The 20446-nt window shown below is 38.7% G+C and overlaps 1 protein-coding gene and 1 long non-coding RNA gene across 2 annotated transcripts; one reads left to right on the plus strand and one right to left on the minus strand.

Moving 5' to 3' along the window:
• The first annotated feature begins 1109 nt into the window (after window positions 1-1109).
• LOC131300727 (protein POLLEN DEFECTIVE IN GUIDANCE 1) lies at window positions 1110-19305 on the plus strand. Its single transcript, XM_058326694.1, has 11 exons — window positions 1110-1920; window positions 5978-6129; window positions 6398-6501; window positions 9523-9611; window positions 9717-9790; window positions 10990-11140; window positions 11221-11388; window positions 14513-14610; window positions 14732-14854; window positions 18487-18555; window positions 18720-19305. Exons 1-11 carry the CDS (start codon window positions 1296-1298, stop codon window positions 18918-18920), a joined length of 1854 nt encoding a protein of 617 aa, XP_058182677.1. The 5' UTR covers window positions 1110-1295; the 3' UTR covers window positions 18921-19305.
• LOC131300729 (uncharacterized) lies at window positions 1964-5945 on the minus strand. The gene is made up of 2 exons (XR_009191044.1): window positions 4239-5945; window positions 1964-4042 (listed from the first exon to the last, which is right to left on the minus strand). It is a non-coding gene; the product is annotated as an uncharacterized LOC131300729 (long non-coding RNA).
• Window positions 19306-20446: the final 1141 nt, after the last annotated feature.

Below are 20446 nucleotides of genomic sequence, written 5' to 3' on the forward strand. Positions count from 1 at the left end.
CGTGGGGCCCATTCTAGGTCCCGCATAGATGATTTTAAACGTTCAATAATTTAAAAAACAAACTTGAGTGGGCCCACGAGAAATCAGCTCAATTCAATATGAGTAGGTACTCGATCCAATCTTTCATTTTTTTGTTCAGATTTTCGAAAATTATTGAACGGCTCGGATTATCCGTGCAGGATCTGGAGTGGATCTCGCGTGCCCGTCGGTATCTTATCGGTATGAATTCCATCGGTCCCCTTAGTGTATATAAAAGATTCAAAACGGGACCTTACTAATATTTTTTTTAGCTTATTGTGGTGTATCTCTAGTTCCATAAATGCACATAAAATGTATATACAGAGATGTACACGTACTGTTTTTCTTGTTTGCTAGTAATTTTTTTTAAAAATCTGATACGGGTTTTGAAATTTTTCAAAGAATTTTTTATACTGCTCACGTGTCCATGGAAGGTGAAAAGGCCGAAAGTTTTTTTGGAGGAAAGGTGTATGTTTGATTAGGGCATTTTTGTCCAAAACAGAAAAAGTTGATCCCTTCAAAAACATTTAATATAGAAGTTATGGCTAGTGTTTCAAACTTAAGTTTCCCATACAAACAACCATAAATGAAAAAAGATATATAGTCTCTATCATATGCATATGGGGCATGCGTTAACAAAACCTTATATTATTTACTTATTCACAAATTTAAATGAATTTTCTTTCATTTTAACTATGTATGAATGGTTCAAATATTGACAATATAAAACACTAATCAATTTGTATATTAAAAATTAAAAAAATTAGTATATATTTTAAGCCGAAAGAATTTGTTTTAACCCCTCAATCCGCTTGGGAGCCGGTCCAGTAAGACTATGTTCTTTTGATCTTAACTTAAATTTAGTAGCTTTGTTCTTATTTGATTTTTTTCGCATTTGTTAGTTTTGCGCTAAATTTTTGTAGGTTATTGACTCGTCCAGACGAAAGTAATCGAAAAAGTAATTTTTTATTTTATTTTTTAAAAATATTTTAAGAAATAACTATACTTTTTAACAGAAGAAGTTAGGTTGTGAGAGTAGAAAATGGAAGGAAATTTAATACCGTAATTATTTACTTATTTTCCTAAAATTCTGTAACCCCGCCGCTCTCTCTCCCTCTCAAAAGAGAATCCCAACGCCGTCCCTACAAGTTCCATAGCAGATTTGGTATTTACCAAAGAGCCTCGTCGGTAGCACTGAATCCAATTCTCAGTGTCTCAATTACTCCATAGTCAATCGTGAAACCCTAGGCCATCTCTCTCTCTCTCTCTCTAAACCCATGGCGTCGAGATCCCGCAGCCGCAAGCTCTCCTTCGACATACTCAACACCGCCACCGCAACCTCCTTATACGACGACGACCTCGAATCAATCCTCTACCGATCCAATTCCGATTCCTTCCCTCGCCAAAATGGCCACCCACCGAAGCCGACTGGCCTAAAGCGCAACAACAGAGGATCCAAGAAGAAGAGGAAGAAGCAGAGCGCGATGATCGACTGCTCCATATCCGAGGATTCAATTTTAGATGATCCACGATCCGCGGTGACCGAGAACGGGTCATGTAGAACTGAACCGGAAGCCAATTGCGACAGTCACAGCGTCGAGAGCGTTAATGTGTGTGAACCGGAGGAGAGTGTCGGTACGGTGTGTCCGGTTAGGGAAGCAGCAGACTTCCTTAGTGTGCGGGATTTTGAGGGGAGAGAGTTGAGGCAGAGGAGTGTGACTGGTGGTGGGAGTGAGGGGGCCGTGTCGCGGATTGACGAGGAGGATACGGAGGAGAGTGGTTGTACGGAGGTGGATTCTGTGTCGGCGAAACAACGGGTGGAACCGAACGGGAATGCGGTTAGGAGGTTGGAGACCGCGGGGTCGTTGGATTGGAAGCGGTTGATGGCACAAGATCCCAATAGTAAGTCATATTGCTTTCTTCCAAACCGTGTGACTCTTATTTCTTTTATTAGGTTTTGGTAGGGCTGTTGTAAAGGAGCCGAGTTGTGCTGTGGTCAAGTTTGTTTGTTAAATTTTTGGCGACGTGAAAACTTAACTGGCCGAGCCAGTCGAAGCATTACTCGAGCAGTCGAGTTTTTTTCATGAGCCTTAACAAGCCAACCATAAACAAATATTTATGCTTGCATAGTAGGGGAAATTTTGATTGAGCATGTGCATGTGTCTTATGTCTATATAAGCTACAAGAAAAAGCCTCTATTCAAAATAGTGATACAATTTATAGTTTTTGAGTATTGCACATCAACATATTACTTGTGAGTTGTGAATTAATAAGAAGGAATGTAATCTCCTTCCGTTAAAAGAAATGAGCCTTATGGAGCAGAGCCGAGCATTCTTATGTTCTGGCTTGTTTTTTAATTTTTTCCTAAGCTCGAGCCGAGCATGCTAATTTTTAGGCTTGTTTATTGATTTTTCCGCGAGCTCGAGCTCAATAACAAACTGAGCTCGAACAAGCACAAAACGAGCCTTGGTTCATTTACAGCCCTAGGTTTTTGTGTTTATGTTTCTGATAATGGTTAGATAAGTGGTAGCTACATGTAGAACTTAAATGGATTGGTCATTGGGTACTTGAATTTACGTAGCGGTGTAAAAAATTATTTGACACACTTAAGAGTGACTTGCTGACGTATTAGCGCAAAAAATAAGAGCAACTCTTAAACTCACTAGCACTTAATTTCGATTTGGAAAATATACTATAAGTTTTGTCTGTAACATATAGTTAATGGAAACGGTTAGATATGCCATGTAGGTTATACAAGATGTAATCACGTGTGCTTGTTGACTATTAGATGCAGTGTATGATATTTTGATTAGTAAAACTACGCAAGGAAAGAAGTTCTTTTATTTTATAGCTCTTCGAAGGTAAATTTTCTTCAATTGAATACATTTCACCTGGAACATGAAAGTCATTTTGCAGTCACACAGCAAAAACATCTCAGCTTTTATGCACAAGGTGATGGGCCAATTTGCATGAACTTGGATACTAGAATTGTTTATAAGCTCCATAGTATTTGATTATCTCGGTCTATCTCTATCGGTTGGGCGTGGTTGGTTCACTTCCTTTTTTTTTTTTTTTGGTTCTTCTTGGTCACAATGGGATTGAAGCCAAAAACTGGAATAAATTACACTTGGCCTGCCAAATTTTAGTTATATCTATGGTGAGAAGTGGATTAATATCTGCAGTTGGGGAAGAAAAATTGCCAACATTGGGCTGTTCTGAAGGCTGAAGTTTTTTTTTGGTAAAAAAGGAAGGCTGAAGTTTTCTATTTAATCTGCCTGAATGTGTGGCGATGTATGTATCCCTGGGAGTGACCTGTGTACGGTTGAGACTTTTCTTCCCTTATCAATCTCTTACATGCACAAGGCTGAGCACACTCTCCGAGTCTGATTTAAAAGCCTATACCTAGGCCACGTTTCGTAATGCCGGAATTGCATACGTTGTTATGGGATGGTTTCTAGAATTGGAATGGAACGTAAAAAGGATGTTGTAATCAGTGGTAATTCTCATTGTAATAGCTAGCTCGGCTAGTAACAGTGCTAGAATAGCTCAATGAACATGCATGTGTACTTTTTTCCCCCTCTTTCTTGTTGAATCAGTTGGATATATAACCATTTAATTCAAAAGCAGTTATCATTTCCATTTCCATTTTTTGAAATTAAAATTTTAAACCATTAGCTAAACTCAGCACTCGATTGAGAGAAAGAGTCACAGAAAATATTCTAAAGGGGAAGACATAAGATAGGTTCATTGGAAATTTTTTGAAACCGTAATCCTTTGAGTTTGCCTTGTTAAGAGTGAATGCAGTTTTGGTAGGAGTCAAGGTGCTTGTAGTTGTCAGCGATGGTTCCAATGTGGAGTAGGCTGTGTTGGTTAGGATGGTCAATGACTCAATTGTACTTGTCAAGATATGTTGGATTGTGTCGCTCATCGCCTAGACAAGTCCCCTCTATGCTGGTTATAAGGCCCTAGCTTCCCTCTCCTTAATACCTGGGTTTTAAGGAGACTGTGGGCTGAGCTTATCTAACTTGGTATCAGAGCTTTGGTTGGGCCTTTCGTTGGTGAACCATTGTCTGATTGCCGCGCTTTGTGGGCCAGGGGGTGTGTTGGATTGTGTCCCACATCGCCTGGACAAGCCCCCTCTACCTTGGTTATAAGGTCCTAGCTTCCCTCTCCTTAATACCTGGGTTTTAAGGAGAATATGTGGGCTGAGCTTATCTAACAAAGATAGTTGGCTGGCTCAAATTAAACATTGGTGGTTAGTGATGGTGCTTGTAGTTGCCAGTTGTGTTGGTGCTTATGGAGGTCGAAGATGTCTGCTTATGCAATTGGACATAAGATTGGGGCAATGGCGGCTTGGCATGGGTGCATCCACTTGAACTGGCAAAGGAATTGACAATCATCATTGTGTTTCCAGTGCACGATGATGAGGTTGAATTTGAGAGAGATTACCCCCATGAGAAAAAAAGAACAACCCCATACACCTACACCCTTTTTTGGGTGCTTGAATGATAAGATGGTATATACATCCGTGGAATTGGCACTTCCTTTGACTTGCCAAACTGGAGAGTGGAAATAACCCCCTAGAATGACCATTCAATTCTGACCTATGTTAAAGGGCTAAAGGCATGATAGGTACACCAGATTTTGGCAGTGTCATGGGTCTACTACTCAGTGTTAAGAAGTATACTCAAATTGGGTTTCATGTATCAATCTGTTGATTTCCTCTTCATTCTCACGGTTAATTTCTTTTCTTGTACTTGCCGTGGCAACTTCTTTCCATCACTTACCACAGTTCCCACCAGAGTGCTATCTGACTTGCAACTTCCTCCATGTTTGACTATTTTTATGCCTCATCATTGTTACTGTTATCAATGAGGATGCAGGTAATTCAACCTCTAGATTCTACTAATCGGAGACGAATTTATGTTTTCTATGTGGATAACTTTTTCCAAGGCCATGTTGCAGTCATCTGTGCCTTGGAGAGCTCCTTGTATTTTTACTGTTTGGCTAGATTCTAGGAATGAAATAAGAAAAGTAAAAGAGAAGAGGAAAAAGAAAAGATACTTGTGGCCAAAAGAGGAGAGAATAAATTAGGGTTCTCTACTTGAGGCCTGATCCACTAGAATTTATTGTAAATGGCTGCAAAATTCTACAATACCCTTAGCTGCATTAGCAGATGTTATGTTTTTTTTTTTTGAAACGGTTAGCAGATAGTAACATGTTACTGGCTGAATGTATCAAACTATTCGAAGAAACCACTTGTGTTTCATGACGTCCTTTTTTGTTTTTCCATGGTAGTTCGGGGGTTAATGTGTTGTCGCTACCACTGAATCACTGATCCCTCTAAAGTTGTGCAATGAGAACCGTAATTCAATTAGGAATGACATTTCCTTTTGCTTCCATAGAAACGGCCGAACCATTTCTTTTTCCTGATAAGCCACTATGAAACACTCAGGAAGGAACACACTTTTAGCGTTTACACCTAAAGTCTGCAAAACATAAATGTTGGAAGCGTATCTTGAGAGAAATGATAGAAGACCTTTTATCAATTACTTTGCCATTTACAGGATTTCTCACATTCATTTGTTGCGTACTTCTAGTTCATCTTTAGTACATGTTTTCATAAGAGTGGCAGGTCAGCACTATGTTTCTTATTGCAAGTTAGTCTTTTGAGGAGATACATGGAGTGCAGTATGGAATCATGCCGATAAAGCTTCTGTGTATAGGTTTGGAATAAGTTATGTCTTGATCTAGCACAGATCATTAACCTGTAAGATACGAATGCACCTTCAGTATAATTTTGAAGTTTTAATCGATTCGGCTGTGTTAGTGGCAGTGTTAATTCATTTGGCTCTCCTCGTGGTTCTTTCTTTTTTGTTTTTAAAATTGAAAACCAAAGGTCTTCTTTATTTTTGTTTTTCCTGCAATTTCAGTTATGGTGCTACAATTTTGCTGCCAGATGTATTGTCTGTGGAGAAGTCTCCGTGGAAGTACTTTATGGAGGAACTGTACAGTGGAAATTCCTTAAGGAACACAACTACTCTTGGCAATGATAAAGAACGGGAAAGAGTATATGATACTATGTTCCGCTTGCCATGGCGATGTGAGCTGGTAATTTTGGTTCTCAGTCTTTTGGGAAATTTGAAGTTTAACCATTTTTGTCTGGAGTTATGAGCACTCTTTTGTCAGTGGGGGCTAGATTGTTCTCATTGACGTCAGGTATGAGCTTTATGAGCACTCTAAAGTTTGGAGTGACTTTTGAGGCAAAATCTGAGGATAATATAAATCTGGAGAAAAGTCTATGGTGACTTCAATTTGTGACACGCACACACGGGCTCTCGATAAAAGAACATTCTAATAAATGATTACACTTTTGCAGCTTATAGATGTTGGCCTCTTTGTCTGCTTGGATTCCTTTTTGTCACTGTTAACAATCATGCCGGCAAGGATTCTCATGACCTTTGGGAAGCTTTTTAAAACAGGGTTAGTTACTGGTTTACTTATGAAATTCTGTTGACGAAAACATAATTAGGTTACCACATGTTGGTTTATTAATGATAGACATTTCGTTCTGCATTTTCTTACTTTAATTGTGTTTGACAGCTGCCTTTCTGCTTTGTACATGTATGCATATATTTGTGTAACCGTTTTCTGGTTTTATTACTGCAATATGGGTACAAAAATTGTGGAAAATGACAATGTTCCACAGAACTGAAAGATTGTTCCTGACATGATTTCTACTTTGTTTTTCTTTTCCACCTCATACCCCAATGAATAGTAAGTTTTGTTCGATGATCGGACAACCAACGAAAGCCTTTTCCACCTTATGCTGGAAGAGTTATAGTTATTGAATCAGGATGCTAAATATCGGTTGTTACGTGTCGACCGGTACATATGGGGCCGATAAGAATTCAAGGTACTAGTACGTTACTTAAGAAAAACAAGTGCTAAGTATTCACTGGTGCTTTTTTAGTTACTGCTGGTACTATCCGGTATCAGTACAATATTTGTGCATATCTGCCAGTACTCCTGATACATGCACTATTCCACAAGAGTGCACCTGCAACTTTGTTCGACAATTCTACATTTTCTGCGATATGCTGTCAGGCAACTTTCTGGTTACTTTTTGATGACAATCCAATCTCTTTTTATCTTGAGGATTGAAGCGTGTAGATTGATTCTTTGATAGGAGGCTTCAACTTGGGAGTGGAGTCCTCAATTATGGTTTGGCTTGGCATATGGGGGCCTGTTCTGGATTCGATTTTGGTTATTAAAATAGCGATGGTTTGAGTACTAATAGAGTTCGATTGTGCAATTGGGGGTTCAATTTTACATATGGGGTTTGATTCCAGTTGACATACCATTACCGTGAATTATAGATACTTGAAAACAATTTGGGATGACCTAAGTTGAAAGGGGATGAAGTAGGAAACACCAATATGACTCTGTTTATCTTGGACTGAGCATGTTGCCATATAGCTCTTGATGGAGCCGAATGGTGGAAATTACTCATATAGGCAACCCCGTTTGATTGGGTCGTTAGGGTTACTTTCGTTAAGCACAAAGAGGGATTTGTTTCTGTACTTAAGGCTATTCTTGGTGTCTCGTACACTGATAACAGGATTAAGCTTTCCTTTTTCTGCTTTTGTTTTGCCTTGGTGCCATTACTATTATTCCCCTTGCTGCTGTGTGGCGAAAAATCAGTCAGATTCATCCTTGATGAGTGCCTCATTATTTGGCTTGTAACTGAGTTGCAAGAGGAACATGGTCAGGTGTTGTGGCGGACTAGTTTTTAAATGAAGGTTGCTAATTTACTGGACTACTGGGTGTTCAGATGATCAGTGGTCGTGGGCGACAGTGTGGTGGGGTTTTTGGATCCGGTTTGCTTGGGTGGAGGCGTAGGGCTGTGATGCGGTGGAGGTGGAGGTGGAGGTGTAGATAGGGCTTTCTAACTTTTGTTGTTGTAGGTGTTATTCAAAATCGATTGGCAAAGATGGCGGTCAGATCTGGTTCGGTGTCTCTCCGGCGGCGGCGAGTTGGTTGCGGTCCTCATGATTGGTTTGCTCTTGGTCGTCTTTGTGTGCCGAATTCCGGCCGGCGGCCTTTCTGAGATATCTTTCGGGCAAGGGGCCGGCAGTTCGTTTTCTTCTGTCGGTTGCTGCTGCTTGTGTTGATCGTGAAACCTGGGGATTTTTTTGTGTTTTCTGTTGTGTCTTGGTGGTCGGTTTTGGTTCCCTAGCCGTGGCTGCATCGGTGGTCTCCCTCGTAGGCCGGTGTCCAGCCGCCAGTTGCTACTTCTGGGAGTAGCCGGATCGGCTAAACTGCGAGGCTGGTTTCTCCGGTGGTTTGTACGGTAGTGGCCACCGTTGTGGTTAGGGTTTTGGGAGTTGGCTTGGGTGGGCCGGTCCAGGGTTGGGCCGGGATTTGGGTGTTTGGCTGTATTGTTTTATTTGGGTGTTGGGTTGAGCTCTATTGTTTCTATTTTGTGATCCCTTGTAGACCCTTAGGTGGTTGGGCTTTTGCCCATTTCAGGTGTATGGTTGTTCCAACTCTTTGTTGGATTCCCTTTCCCCATTTTTAATAAAATTTAATGTTTGCCGATCAAAAAAAAATAAAAAAATTTACTGGACTACTCATTGCCTCGTATCTAGTTGGAATGAACATGGTTGGGGTTGTGTGGCTGACTATTTTCTTCATGGAGTGAGCTACTCAAGTGGGCTACTTTTTATTATCTTAAAGAAATGCATTGGCTGTCGATGTCATCTGGGCTATAATTGGATTAAACTTTTGGGTGAACCAAGGCCGTGCTACTCTTATGAAAAATAGCAGAATGAATGCCATGCCCTTCGCAGCCCCATTATGAGGAAAAAATCTCTTTCTCTCTCACTTTGAAGGCCCGCACCAAGGAAACTTTGTCGGAGGAACTATGGCCTTGTTTGTTTTGTAACTTTGGGTATTTTAGTTTTGGTAGTGGGTGGAGAGAGAAATAGGGTAATGATTGGAGAAAGGGGTAATGAGTGGAGAGAGATAGAGAGAGAAATGAAATTAATAATTGGAGAAATAGGGTAATGATTGGAGAAAGATATAGGGTAATGATTGGAAAATAAAGTTAAAACAAAGTAAAACATTAAAACGAACAAGGCCTATATGTTTCTCGGATATTGAATTCTGGTAAGCTTAGGTTGGAGTTGGTTTTTTCATTCTGTTTATTTTGCAGTGGTGTTGCCTTGAGCCCCTGAATCTCTCCGAGGAAAGTTTACGTATATGAAATTTTGCAGTTCAAGCTTTTTCTTACTTAGATTTCGACAGACAAATGAGAGGTAAAAATACAGGAATGTAGTATTTCTTCTTGATGGAGATTTTGAATGTTGTTGTTTGTGTTCTTGTTGCTTTTCTTTCCTTCCTGCTTTTGTATTGTGTTGTTTTTCTTTTGGTTTGTGTGTTTTGCGATCTTTTTTGGTTGATGGTGTTATCTACAAAGTAATTTAACCATACTTGTGCCAGGCAGTTTGAAAAGCCTTCTGCTGCAGAGCTGTCTGACTTTGGCTGTTTCATGGTTCTGGCTTGTGGGGTTGCTCTTCTTGAACAAACAGGTTCAGCGGGGCAATTCGGTCCTTACATTTGATTGTCATATTAATGCTCCGTTTGCTTTGGTTAGAAGTCGTTGTGTTCTAATATTATATTCTTTGTTGCCTCAGATATCAGCCTTATATATCACATGATTCGTGGTCAAGGAACGATCAAACTTTATGTGGTCTACAATGTGCTGGAGGTGAGTGGATTATAGGACTCAAGCATGGAATAATCCTAGTATTGTTACAATGATGTGTATACAGCCAAAAGTTTAATCCTAGTATTTTTTAAAATTTTTTTTTTGTAGCTATAAAGTAAGAGCCCTCTGCCCATACTGCTTCCTCCCTCCCTACAAGGGAAAAGAATGAAGTAATCATGAACAAGGCATTAATGTTTTGTTTGGATGACAACTTTGGAAAATTTGAAAATAATTTTTGGGGTAATGATGGAGAGAGAAATTAGGGTAATAATTGGAGATTGGCGTAATGAGTGGAGAGATAAATAGAGAGAGAAATGAGAGTAATGATTGGAGATAATGAGAGTAATGATTAGAAGTACGAGTAATGAGTATTTTTTGAGTTGGAATTTTTTTTTCAAGTTATGATCCAAACAAGGCATAAGTGATTTCTCTTGGTTCAAATTATCAACCATATATTGAAGTAACAGGAGTAAAAAAATGTAGTTTCACTGAATAAGATGTCTTTAAAAAGTTCTTTTAGTGCTTTGGAAGTAATCTGAGCATTATATGGGGTGAGCATAATTGCTACTCTATGTAGTTAACTGGCCTAGACAATCTTTACGGTTATGATTCTTCATCTACTGCTAATCCCAATGATGTGCAACGTAGAGGTCCAGTGTTCATGCACACACAACTTTCATGGAGAGGCTTAAATGTAACAGCAATTAATTTGCCGTTCCAGAAAGAAATCAACCTACTCCTATTGGAATGTGGAATTTTGAAAATAATGTACCTGGTCCCTGGATATATGCTATACTAAAATTGCTAAGCTTATTTGAAGGCCACTAATCTTGAGGAATATACAGAGATGTGGAAATAAAATAAGGGGTCTGGGAGGGCTTGATTAGGAATCTGGATAGCATTTTGAAACATGCATTTGGAGCTATTATAAAGGTCTTGGACCTCAATACCTAGGATTGTATATATTCCTGATCCAAGTATCTTTAGCCAATTAATTATTTTCAGAATCTTGAAATTGATGGCTTGATGTACCATTACGCCTTAAACTGTATTCACAGTATGTAGTTCACCTATTTGGAAAAGGCTCTGGTGCTGCACTGCTGCTCTCGCATCCTTGTTTACCTGATTTTTGTTGGCTTGATTAATGTTCAAACAGTATATCATTGTTACATACACTTACCTTTCTTCCTTGACGACAGATTTTTGACAAACTATGCCAAAATTTTGGTGGAGATGTGCTGCAAACATTATTCAATACAGCAGAAGGACTTGCTAACTGTTCACCAGAACACACTAGATACTGGATTTGGAGATTCGTTTCAGACGAAGCATTAGCTGCAGTTTCATCAAATATCCTTTTTTGGAAGTGACTTTGTTCTTAATGTGTTACAATATTAATTTTCTTATTTTGGTTCCTTAACTATTCCCACTTGTTCATTCATTCATCTTATTAGCTCAGGCCATTACATTGTCAACTTGTATTGTCGCTCACAATAATGCCTTGTTTGCTTTGTTGGTATCAAACAACTTTGCGGAGATAAAGAGCAATGTATTTAAACGCTTCAGCAAGGATAATATTCAAATTCTGGTGTATCATGGTTAGTTGGCTTCCTCGTTATTCTTCTCTTGCATTGTCCTTTTTTGGAGTTAAGGATACCACTCTTTCAATTTGATCCATGCAGAACATTTGTATAAATATTGCTCACTCACTTTGATGGGGAAAATTAACAGTTGTTGTTGTCAGGTCTGAATTGGCCTTGTTTCTGCAATATATCATGCAATAGATCAAGCATACTCGAGTAGTGTTAATGCATGTTAGTATCTCGTTAGTGTTTTCGTGGATTTCTGTAGTTGTATTAGTTTTACTTTACTTGCTGATGACTGGGATGGACTCGGGTTACATTATATTTGTCTCGTTCCGCATTCTGGTTCTTGTGGGGGAAAATAAGAGGTTACCTTCTTTAACAATAATTTCGGGAGAGGGTAAGCAAGGTAAACAATGAATCTACTTGAGTTATCTGTGGGTTATTAGAGTCTAGACAAACTGATTCTATTAAGCAATAGGTGAAGATAGTGGGCTCATATGATACTTATGTAGGAATACTCATACAATAGATAAACCAAACCAAATCAAGCCTTAAGTCCCAATCAATTGGGGTCGCCTACATGAATCCTTTTTCTCCAATAAGCTCTGTCAAGGTTCACTTGTTCACTCAAACCCATTAGACTCATATCTTTGTGCACAACGGCATCTGATGTCAATTTAGGTCTTCCCCTTCCCGTAGCGTTGCTACCCAAAGCTATCCTATTCACTGTCTTAACTACTGCATCTCCCAATCTACGGTAGACATGCCCAAACCACTTTAGCCTATTTTCTCTCAACTTCTCCTCTATAGGTGCTACACCTACCATCTCACGAACCGTTTCATTTCTAATCATGTCTCGTCTAGTCTTACCGTACATCCACCTCAACATTCTCATTTCCGTTACACTCATATTGCTCACTTGTTATTTCTTAATAGGCCAACATTCTGTCCCATAAAGCATCACTGGTCTTATGGCAGTTCTATAGAATTTTTCCTTCAATTTTGTGGGTACTATCTTGTCACATAGTACACCAGTAGCGCTCCTCCACTCGAGCCACGTCACTTCGATCCTATGGGTCACATCATCGGCAATCTCTCCATCTTTACTAATAATTGAGCCTAAATACCTAAAATGGTCACTCTTTGGTACCACTAAACTTGCACGCCATATACTCAGTTTTACTCCTACATATTCGAAACCCCTACTTTAATGCTTCCCTCCAAATTTCTAATTTCGTATTAACACCTCTAGTGGTTTCATCTACGAGGACAGTATCATCTGTAAACAACATACACCGTGGGATATCCTCCTGAAATAGTCTAGTCAATTCATCCATAACTAAGGCAAAGAGGTACGGGCTCAAGACTGACCCTTTATGCAATCCTACTATGATTGAAAATTCACTCGTTTCCCCCCTACTGGCGATCTAATGGTAGTGATGACACCTTCATGCATGTCTCTAATCACCTCCATATACCCTTTGGTGACTCCCTTTCTCTTGAACCCACCATATAATGTCTTGAGGCACCCTATCATAAGCCTTTTTTAAGTCTATTAAAACCATATGGAGATCCTTTTTCTTTGCTTTGTGTTTTTCTACCAATATCCGTAATAGATAGATAGCTTCCATGGTCTCCCAGGCATGAATCCAAACTGTTTCTCAGATGGTGACACCGTAGTCACCATCCTTAGGCGATGCTCAATAACTCTTTCCCACAACTTCATCGTATGACTCATCAACTTAATATCTCTACAGTTGTTGCAGAGTTTTGAATATCCCCTCTATTCTTATCTTAGTAGTAGGATCCTTCTAAAATAGGTGCGCTCCCAAGACAGGAGCTCGAATCGGCGCTCCCAAGATGGGGAGCTTGATGGGAGCTCGCTCCCCTCGAGACGGGAGCTCGCTCCCAACTAAAATGGGAGCTTATTGGGTGGTTAAGGCAACTATTCTCTTATTTTTAAGGGAGTTATGCCATTGTGGAAATAAAAATATGAAAATCTTATCACTCAAGAAGTTTTGCAAATTGAAAATATCTAACTTCCTATAAGTACCCTTTAAGATCGTAAAAATTATCATCAGTAATCACTTTTCCTTCAATGGTTAAGTATTTAAAGATACTTTATATACATAGTTATATGAAATCTATATACGCTTTTTAGGCACTCCCAACCTTAGGAGCTTCTAGGTGCCTCCACTCCCCCGCACCCACTCCCGCTTCGTGCTACTACGATTCTTATTGCTACTAAGATTCTTATAGATAGGTACTAAGGTGCTTTTTCTCTATTTGTCGGACATCTTTCTAGTCATAATAATCTTGTTGAACAACTTTGGCAACCAAGTCATTTAGACTTTTAGGGATACCATCTGGTCCTAAGGCCATACCCAGTTTCATCCTTTTCAAAGCCTTGACCACTTCGGACTTTTGTATTCTCCGATAGAACTCATATTCTATGTTCTTGCTAAGTACATAAACTTCCTCCCCACCAAAGTCTCCTTCATGTTTCTCGTTGAACTTATTGAAATACAACTTCCATCCATCCATGATCTCGTTGTCTTCCACCAAGACCACCAAATCAATATCTTTTATTCACTTAACTTGAGAAATGTCTCTAGCTTTCCTTTCTCGCAGCTTGACAAGTTTATAAATATTCTTTTCTCCATCTTTACTATTGAGTCTACCGTAGAAATCCTCGTTGGCATCGTCCCTGCCTAAATGCTTTTAATTTATCTTTTAGGAGTCAGGATAAGGTTTTGTTATGTCTACAAACTTGTCACAGTCACTGTGGTCCGGAAAACTCTTTGTTAACTGTTGCTGTACTGTGCTTGGCATTGGGCTAGAACTTGAGGGCTTGCTAATGCCTTTTGGAACGTGGTTCTAAACATTGTTTCATCCGGTTCTTTTGGAATTGCAAGTGTTAAGCCTCTTGCTACTTATTTCTTTAGTTTTTGTTTACTTTTAGCTGAAAGATATCCTATCTTTCTTGCGTTTGCATCTTTTAGTTCTAGTTCGTCTCACCATTTTTGCTACATAGATATCAAAATGCTGTTGATATGGAATTTCTGGATGTATATATCTTCATTACAAGTCATCTTTTGAACGCTTTTCTCACAAAAGTTTGTATTGCCATGACCAGATTCGGTAGAACGGTTCCACATTTCGGCATTTTTATTATTCGTTCTAGCTCAAAATATTTTGGAAGCAGAGGGTCCTTGGTTTGAAAGTTTTGTTTCTGTAAGTTCACTTGGAAATCCTGGGCACTATTCTAGGAAAGTAATAAGTTGGAATAAGCTTAAAGTTTTCTTCTTTTGCTTGCATCTCTGTTGGCTTATATCTTATTTTCTTGACTTTGCAGAATGCTCTCGTGGTTTATATCTGTGAAATGATGATTGACATAATAAAACATTGTTTTATTGCTAAATTTAACGACATAAAGCCAATTGTGTACTCTGAATTTCTCGAAGATCTTTGCAAACAGGTAAGGCTTTACACTTTTGTCCGTTGCATTGTCATCCTCTTTGCAACTTTACTCCTTGCTTCTCTATCAGGTTATCTTGTCTGTGCATATAATGTTCTAAGTTATGACTTCTTGGTTGTCTTCCTTTATTATTAAGTAATTGATTGTTGAAGAATTTCTTCAAGTCTCCATCAATTTTACATACGAGCTATGTAGCACGGACACGGACATGGGACACAGTAATTTTAAAAAAATGGGGATACGGACATGGCGGGGGACACGCCACATGTATAAATAAATAAATAAAATATATTATCATTCATAATTTTTTTTTTAATGAACCATCATTGTATATGAATAATTTCACTAATTGTATAATTTTTTTTTCAAAGGGGGCGACTATTCGCAACCCTTTATTTTCTCCATTAGCCCACTTCTTTTATTTACTCCATATAACCCATTAATTTCCTTTTATTTACTCCATATAACCCATTAATTTCCCCAAATCTTCCTATTATACCCCTCTCCTCCCTTTATTTTCGGCGTTTCAAGTCCGAAAAAATGTAATGTTTTTGACATTTGAATACCGTAATATTTAAATAATTTCGACAGTTAGTTACCGAAATGTTTATATAATTTTGGCAATCAATTACCGAAATGTATATATATAAGACTTTTCTAATTTTCAGTAATATAATATTGTCAAATATATTTTCGGTAACCTAATACCGAAGTATATACCAGAATTTGGCAGTTCATTACCAAATTATATATATATTTTCAACAGTTTGTTACCGATATATCTATATATATATATATATATATATATGAGTCCTCTTCTAATAAGGACCACCTCATTTTAATAAAATGCGGACCTCCCTTTACCGATCGAATTTCGATGATCTGAGCCGTTCATTGTGTTCAGGACGGGATTTTAAGGGTACCCGCGAGAAATCGTCAAAAAAAATGACCGGGAAGGGCTTCATCTGAGCAGTTTTTGTTTGTTTTTTATTGAACGGTTCAAATAAAAACTGCTTGGATGAAGCTCTTCCCGACCTTTTTTTTTTGACGATTTCTCGCGGGTACTCTTAAAATCACGTTCTGATCACATTGAGCGGCTCGGATCATCGAAATTAGATCGGGAAAGGCGAGAAATGGGGAGGTCCGCATGTATGGTCCTTATTTTAAGGTCCTTACTTGAATATATATATATAAACTGCTTGGATGAAGCTCTTCCCGATCTTTTTTTTTTGACGATTTCTCGCGGGTACCCTTAAAATCACGTTCTAATCACATTGAGCGGCTCGGATCATCGAAATTAGATCGGGAAAGGCGAGAAATGGGGAGGTCCGCATGTATGGTCCTTATTTTAAGGTCCTTACTTGAATATATATATATATATATATATATATAAATATAAACTGCTTGGATGAAGCTCTTCCCGATCTTTTTTTTTTGACGATTTCTCGCGGGTACCCTTAAAATCACGTTCTGATCACATTGAGCGGCTCGGATCATCGAAATTAGATCGGGAAAGGCGAGAAATGGGGAGGTCCGCATGTATGGTCCTTATTTTAAGATCCTATATATATATATATATATATATAGAGAGAGAGAGAGAGAGAGAGAGAGAGAGAGAGAGAGAGAGAGAGAGAGAGAGCGGTTCAAGGGACACCCTAAAAAAACACCCATAATCTCAATCTCATAGTTCTCAATCAAATTTTTATGATCCGAACCGTTCAATGTGTGTAGAATGTGATTTTAAGGGTGCCCGCGAGAAATTAGCAAAAAAAATGACCGGGAAATGTTTGATTTGAGCAGTTTTTATTTGAACCGTTCAATAAAAAACTATTTGAAACTGTTCGGATCAAGCCCTTCCCGGTCATTTTTTTTGCTGATTTCTCACTGGTACCTTTAAAATCACGTTCTGATCACATTGAGCGGCTCAGATCATCAAAATTTGATCGGGAACTATGAGGTATTTTTTTAGGTGTTTTTTTAAGTGTCCCCGGAACCGCCCTGTGTATATATATATATATATATATATTCGACAGTTTGTTACCGAAATTGTTTTCATCTAAAAAGTTGGAAGGGCAACTTGGACATTTTGCATTGGGGGCTCATGTTGTAATTATTTGAAAATTTTTAATGGGCTAATGGAGAAAATAAGGGGTTGCGAATAGTCGCCCCCTTTCCAAAGGCATAATTACGGTTGACTCCAATTTTTTTGAATAATTTCATGCTAACCCCCCAAAAATTAAAAATATTACATTTTGACCCCCAGCCGTGTCCCCGGCATGTCCCCATCTGTGTCCCCCGCGTGCCCCCTATCAAAAAGTGATAGATATTATTGGACACACCACATGGCGTGTCCAATACGTGTCCCTGTGTCCCCAAGCTGTGTCCCCGTGTCCAATACGTGGATACGGCACCCTTTTGGAGTGCCGGTGGTTCATAGCATACGAGTAAAAGAAAAGAAAGTGAGCTAGGTAGTGGGCATAGATCTGATCTGTGTACCTTGGAGAGTGAAAGGTTGGATTTAGGCAGCCTTATCTGTATGTATGTGTGGCCGTGAGTTTGTTTCTGTGGGTGCAAGCAACTGCAAGTGCATCTGTTTAATTACATCCCAGGAAGTTAATACTAGTAGCCTGTCCCACCCTGGTTGTTTTACTTACTTGATTGAGGTTGTGGGGTGGCCCGTAATTGTCATGTTCTGCTTAGGTGTTTGCTAATAAGCATGCCAAGTTCTTGTAGCATACTAGCTGGAAGCGGTGTTCGAATATGCCCTGATTGGATGAGTGGTAGGGAATTTGTTTTTCCGTGTTTGTGTAGAACTTGTAGCAAGACATGCTCTGAGTCCAGACATAATCACTTTTACAACTTAAAAACATAGTGCTATTAAAATGGCTTCAATTTTTTTGTGAGCAGCTGGGAATGTTGTGCGGATAGGAAAACAATAGTCCTGTTGGAAATTTTGCTGAAAGAAGACACTTCAGGAGTAAAATATTGCCCAGTAGTGAAGTTAACAAAAAGTGGAGACTTACTTTTTGTTAGTGCATTACTTACGGAGATTATGGAATTCCTGATAAGCAACGTAACAAGATTTTTCCAACGACTACTAAAAGAAATGGCATTTAAAGAATCCAGACGTTAGACATATTGTAATTGCAGCAAACGAAGGATGGTAAAGGCAAAAAAGCCTCTAAAAAATGGAAATGGTAGAAAGGAATACTTAACCATATGAACATATTGATGAGTGCAAACATGTCAAAGGTTTTGGGTTAATGAAGACGCATTGTACTCTCCTAGTGGAGATATAGCTGTAATGGGGAGTATGCGATGTAGTGGAGCACTGTTCGTTTGGGTCATTGTCTGTGTTGTCACTTTGACACGTGATCTTGGATCTTGATTGTCTCTATGTTTTTTAGCTTTTCATATCCTGGTTCAGTTAGAACAAAATTATACTATAACGCACCCAACTGGGAAAAGGTGCACGGAGAAATTTACCTTCTGTTTTACAATTGTGTGATAAAATTTACATCTGCATTCTTCATCTCATTAACGTTGGTAACCTGACGCATCTTTTATTCCCTGTTTCTGTACAATATGTATGCTGCAGAAGCCTCATTTTTGTGGTGTATCATCTTTGACAGACTCTGAATATGGAAACGGAAAATGGGAAGAAAACCCTTACTTTTGTCCCTTTGGCACCAGCATGTGTGGTTAGTATCAGCAATAATTCTTAACTCATTTGCTCTATACTAGTTTTGGCCTGCTTAGCCAGGCAATTCTCCAGTGGTTAATGGGAAGGAGCCCCCCCTCCTAGTCATAGGACTATGGAGTCAAATTTGCTTTTAGGAAGAGTAGTAATTCTTGGGTTTTTCAGGTAATTAGAGTATTGGCTCCAGTTTATGCTGCTCATCTTCCTTATAGTCCACTTCCGTGGAGGCTCTTTTGGATCTTGCTACTGTCTGCCATGACCTTTGTCATGCTTGCGAGCCTCAAAGTGATGATTGGCATGGGCCTTAAGAAGCATGCCAAGTGGTACGTCAATAGGTGCCAGAAGAGAAAACTTCACTCTGACTAAGCGAATAGAAGAGAGATCAAGTTTATACAACGAACCAACTTTTCTTTCTTCAGAGGGTGCTCAAGACTTGCATATTTGATAGTGATGACTGATGAGAGAGGTCCCAGGTAAGTACAGAAAACATGACCGAGGGTACTATAGTCTTTTTCCCAGCGAAGGGGTGGTTCGGTGTCTCAGAGTTGTGTCTCTCAGTAGTTCACTCCCAATTTTGTTACAGAAAAAGCCATCTATTGAGTCCAAAACATAGATTTTTTTTCTGTATTCATCCATGTTGACAAGATTTTTATGCTCCAAAGTCATAATGTATTATGCTCTTAGTTTTTCATGTTTTAAGTGGAAAAAACTGCTCATGACAATACTAGATTATTAGATATTCTTCGTACAATTCTGGAAGTGTTTGCACTATCAGCTCTTTTTTCATTGGTATGGATGTGTGCCTGTGGTTTTGTTACTCTCGTATCCTGGGGCAGGGTTAATACTGTGGTCTTTGAGAATCTTACTGACAGGAGATTTGAATTTGAGAAAGCAGGCCTTACTTATCTGTCAATTTAATTGAACTGTCTCGTTTTATAGGTCAAATAAGCTGAAAAATCCAAATAGCCGGTGTTCGAAAGCTCAAAAAAAAATTCGTTACTACTACATAAGCTACATAAGTTAGTTAGAAGCTGTAACGAACATGGCCATGTATTGCAGTGTCAAAGCCCGGACATTTTACTCTATTTCGATTTATCATAGTTTGTTGGGAACAAAGGGAAGCAAAAAGTGGTAAGGTGCACCCTCTATCAAGATAAGATCTTGGGGTTCGATTCTCACCGTAGGGGTCTGTCCATTCCCTAACCCCCTTAGATTAGGCTAGTGCAAGTTTCTTGAATGTATTAAAAAAAGAAAGAAGAAACCATCGTTTGTTATAGTACATAACCCAATAGATAAGCACAGAATTGATTACTTATAGAACCAACTTGCAATTAGATCAGTTGGCCACGCTTGTGAAAAGCAAAGATAGGTTATTTCTTCTCCTGAATTGGGATTATTTATTTAGTTATTGGAAAAATGGCGGCCAATGATGTGTTTTGATAATTAATACCCCGTCAATGACATTTTCAGCATTAACAAATGTTTTTTGAATGTCCTTGGCGGCTATTAATTATCAAAACACGTCTTGGATCGTCATTTTCCCATCAATATTTGCTCTCTTAAAGGGCTTTTAGTTGGACTTAGGGAGCGTTTCTTGTAAGCTAGAAGTTGTGGACAACTTCTAGTAGCTTTTGTAGTCAGGTTGTTTTCACTAAATTAAGAGTCGAAGAAAATGTGTTGGGATAATCGAAGAAAATGTATTGGATGTTTTAGTTTAATTGAAACAACTTAACTTTTGACAAATTTTTATTTTTATTTTTGGTTTAGTATGAACAACTTAAAACTAAAGCCAAAAAGTTGTAATGAAAAAAGTTTAGTGGACGCGTGACCTTAGTATGATTGTTGACATATGTACCATTTGATATATTTTAGATACTTGTATTCTTCTATCA

Source organism: Rhododendron vialii, chromosome 9a (genome assembly GCF_030253575.1).
Source record: "Rhododendron vialii isolate Sample 1 chromosome 9a, ASM3025357v1".
Classification (NCBI taxonomy): Eukaryota; Viridiplantae; Streptophyta; class Magnoliopsida; order Ericales; family Ericaceae; genus Rhododendron; species Rhododendron vialii.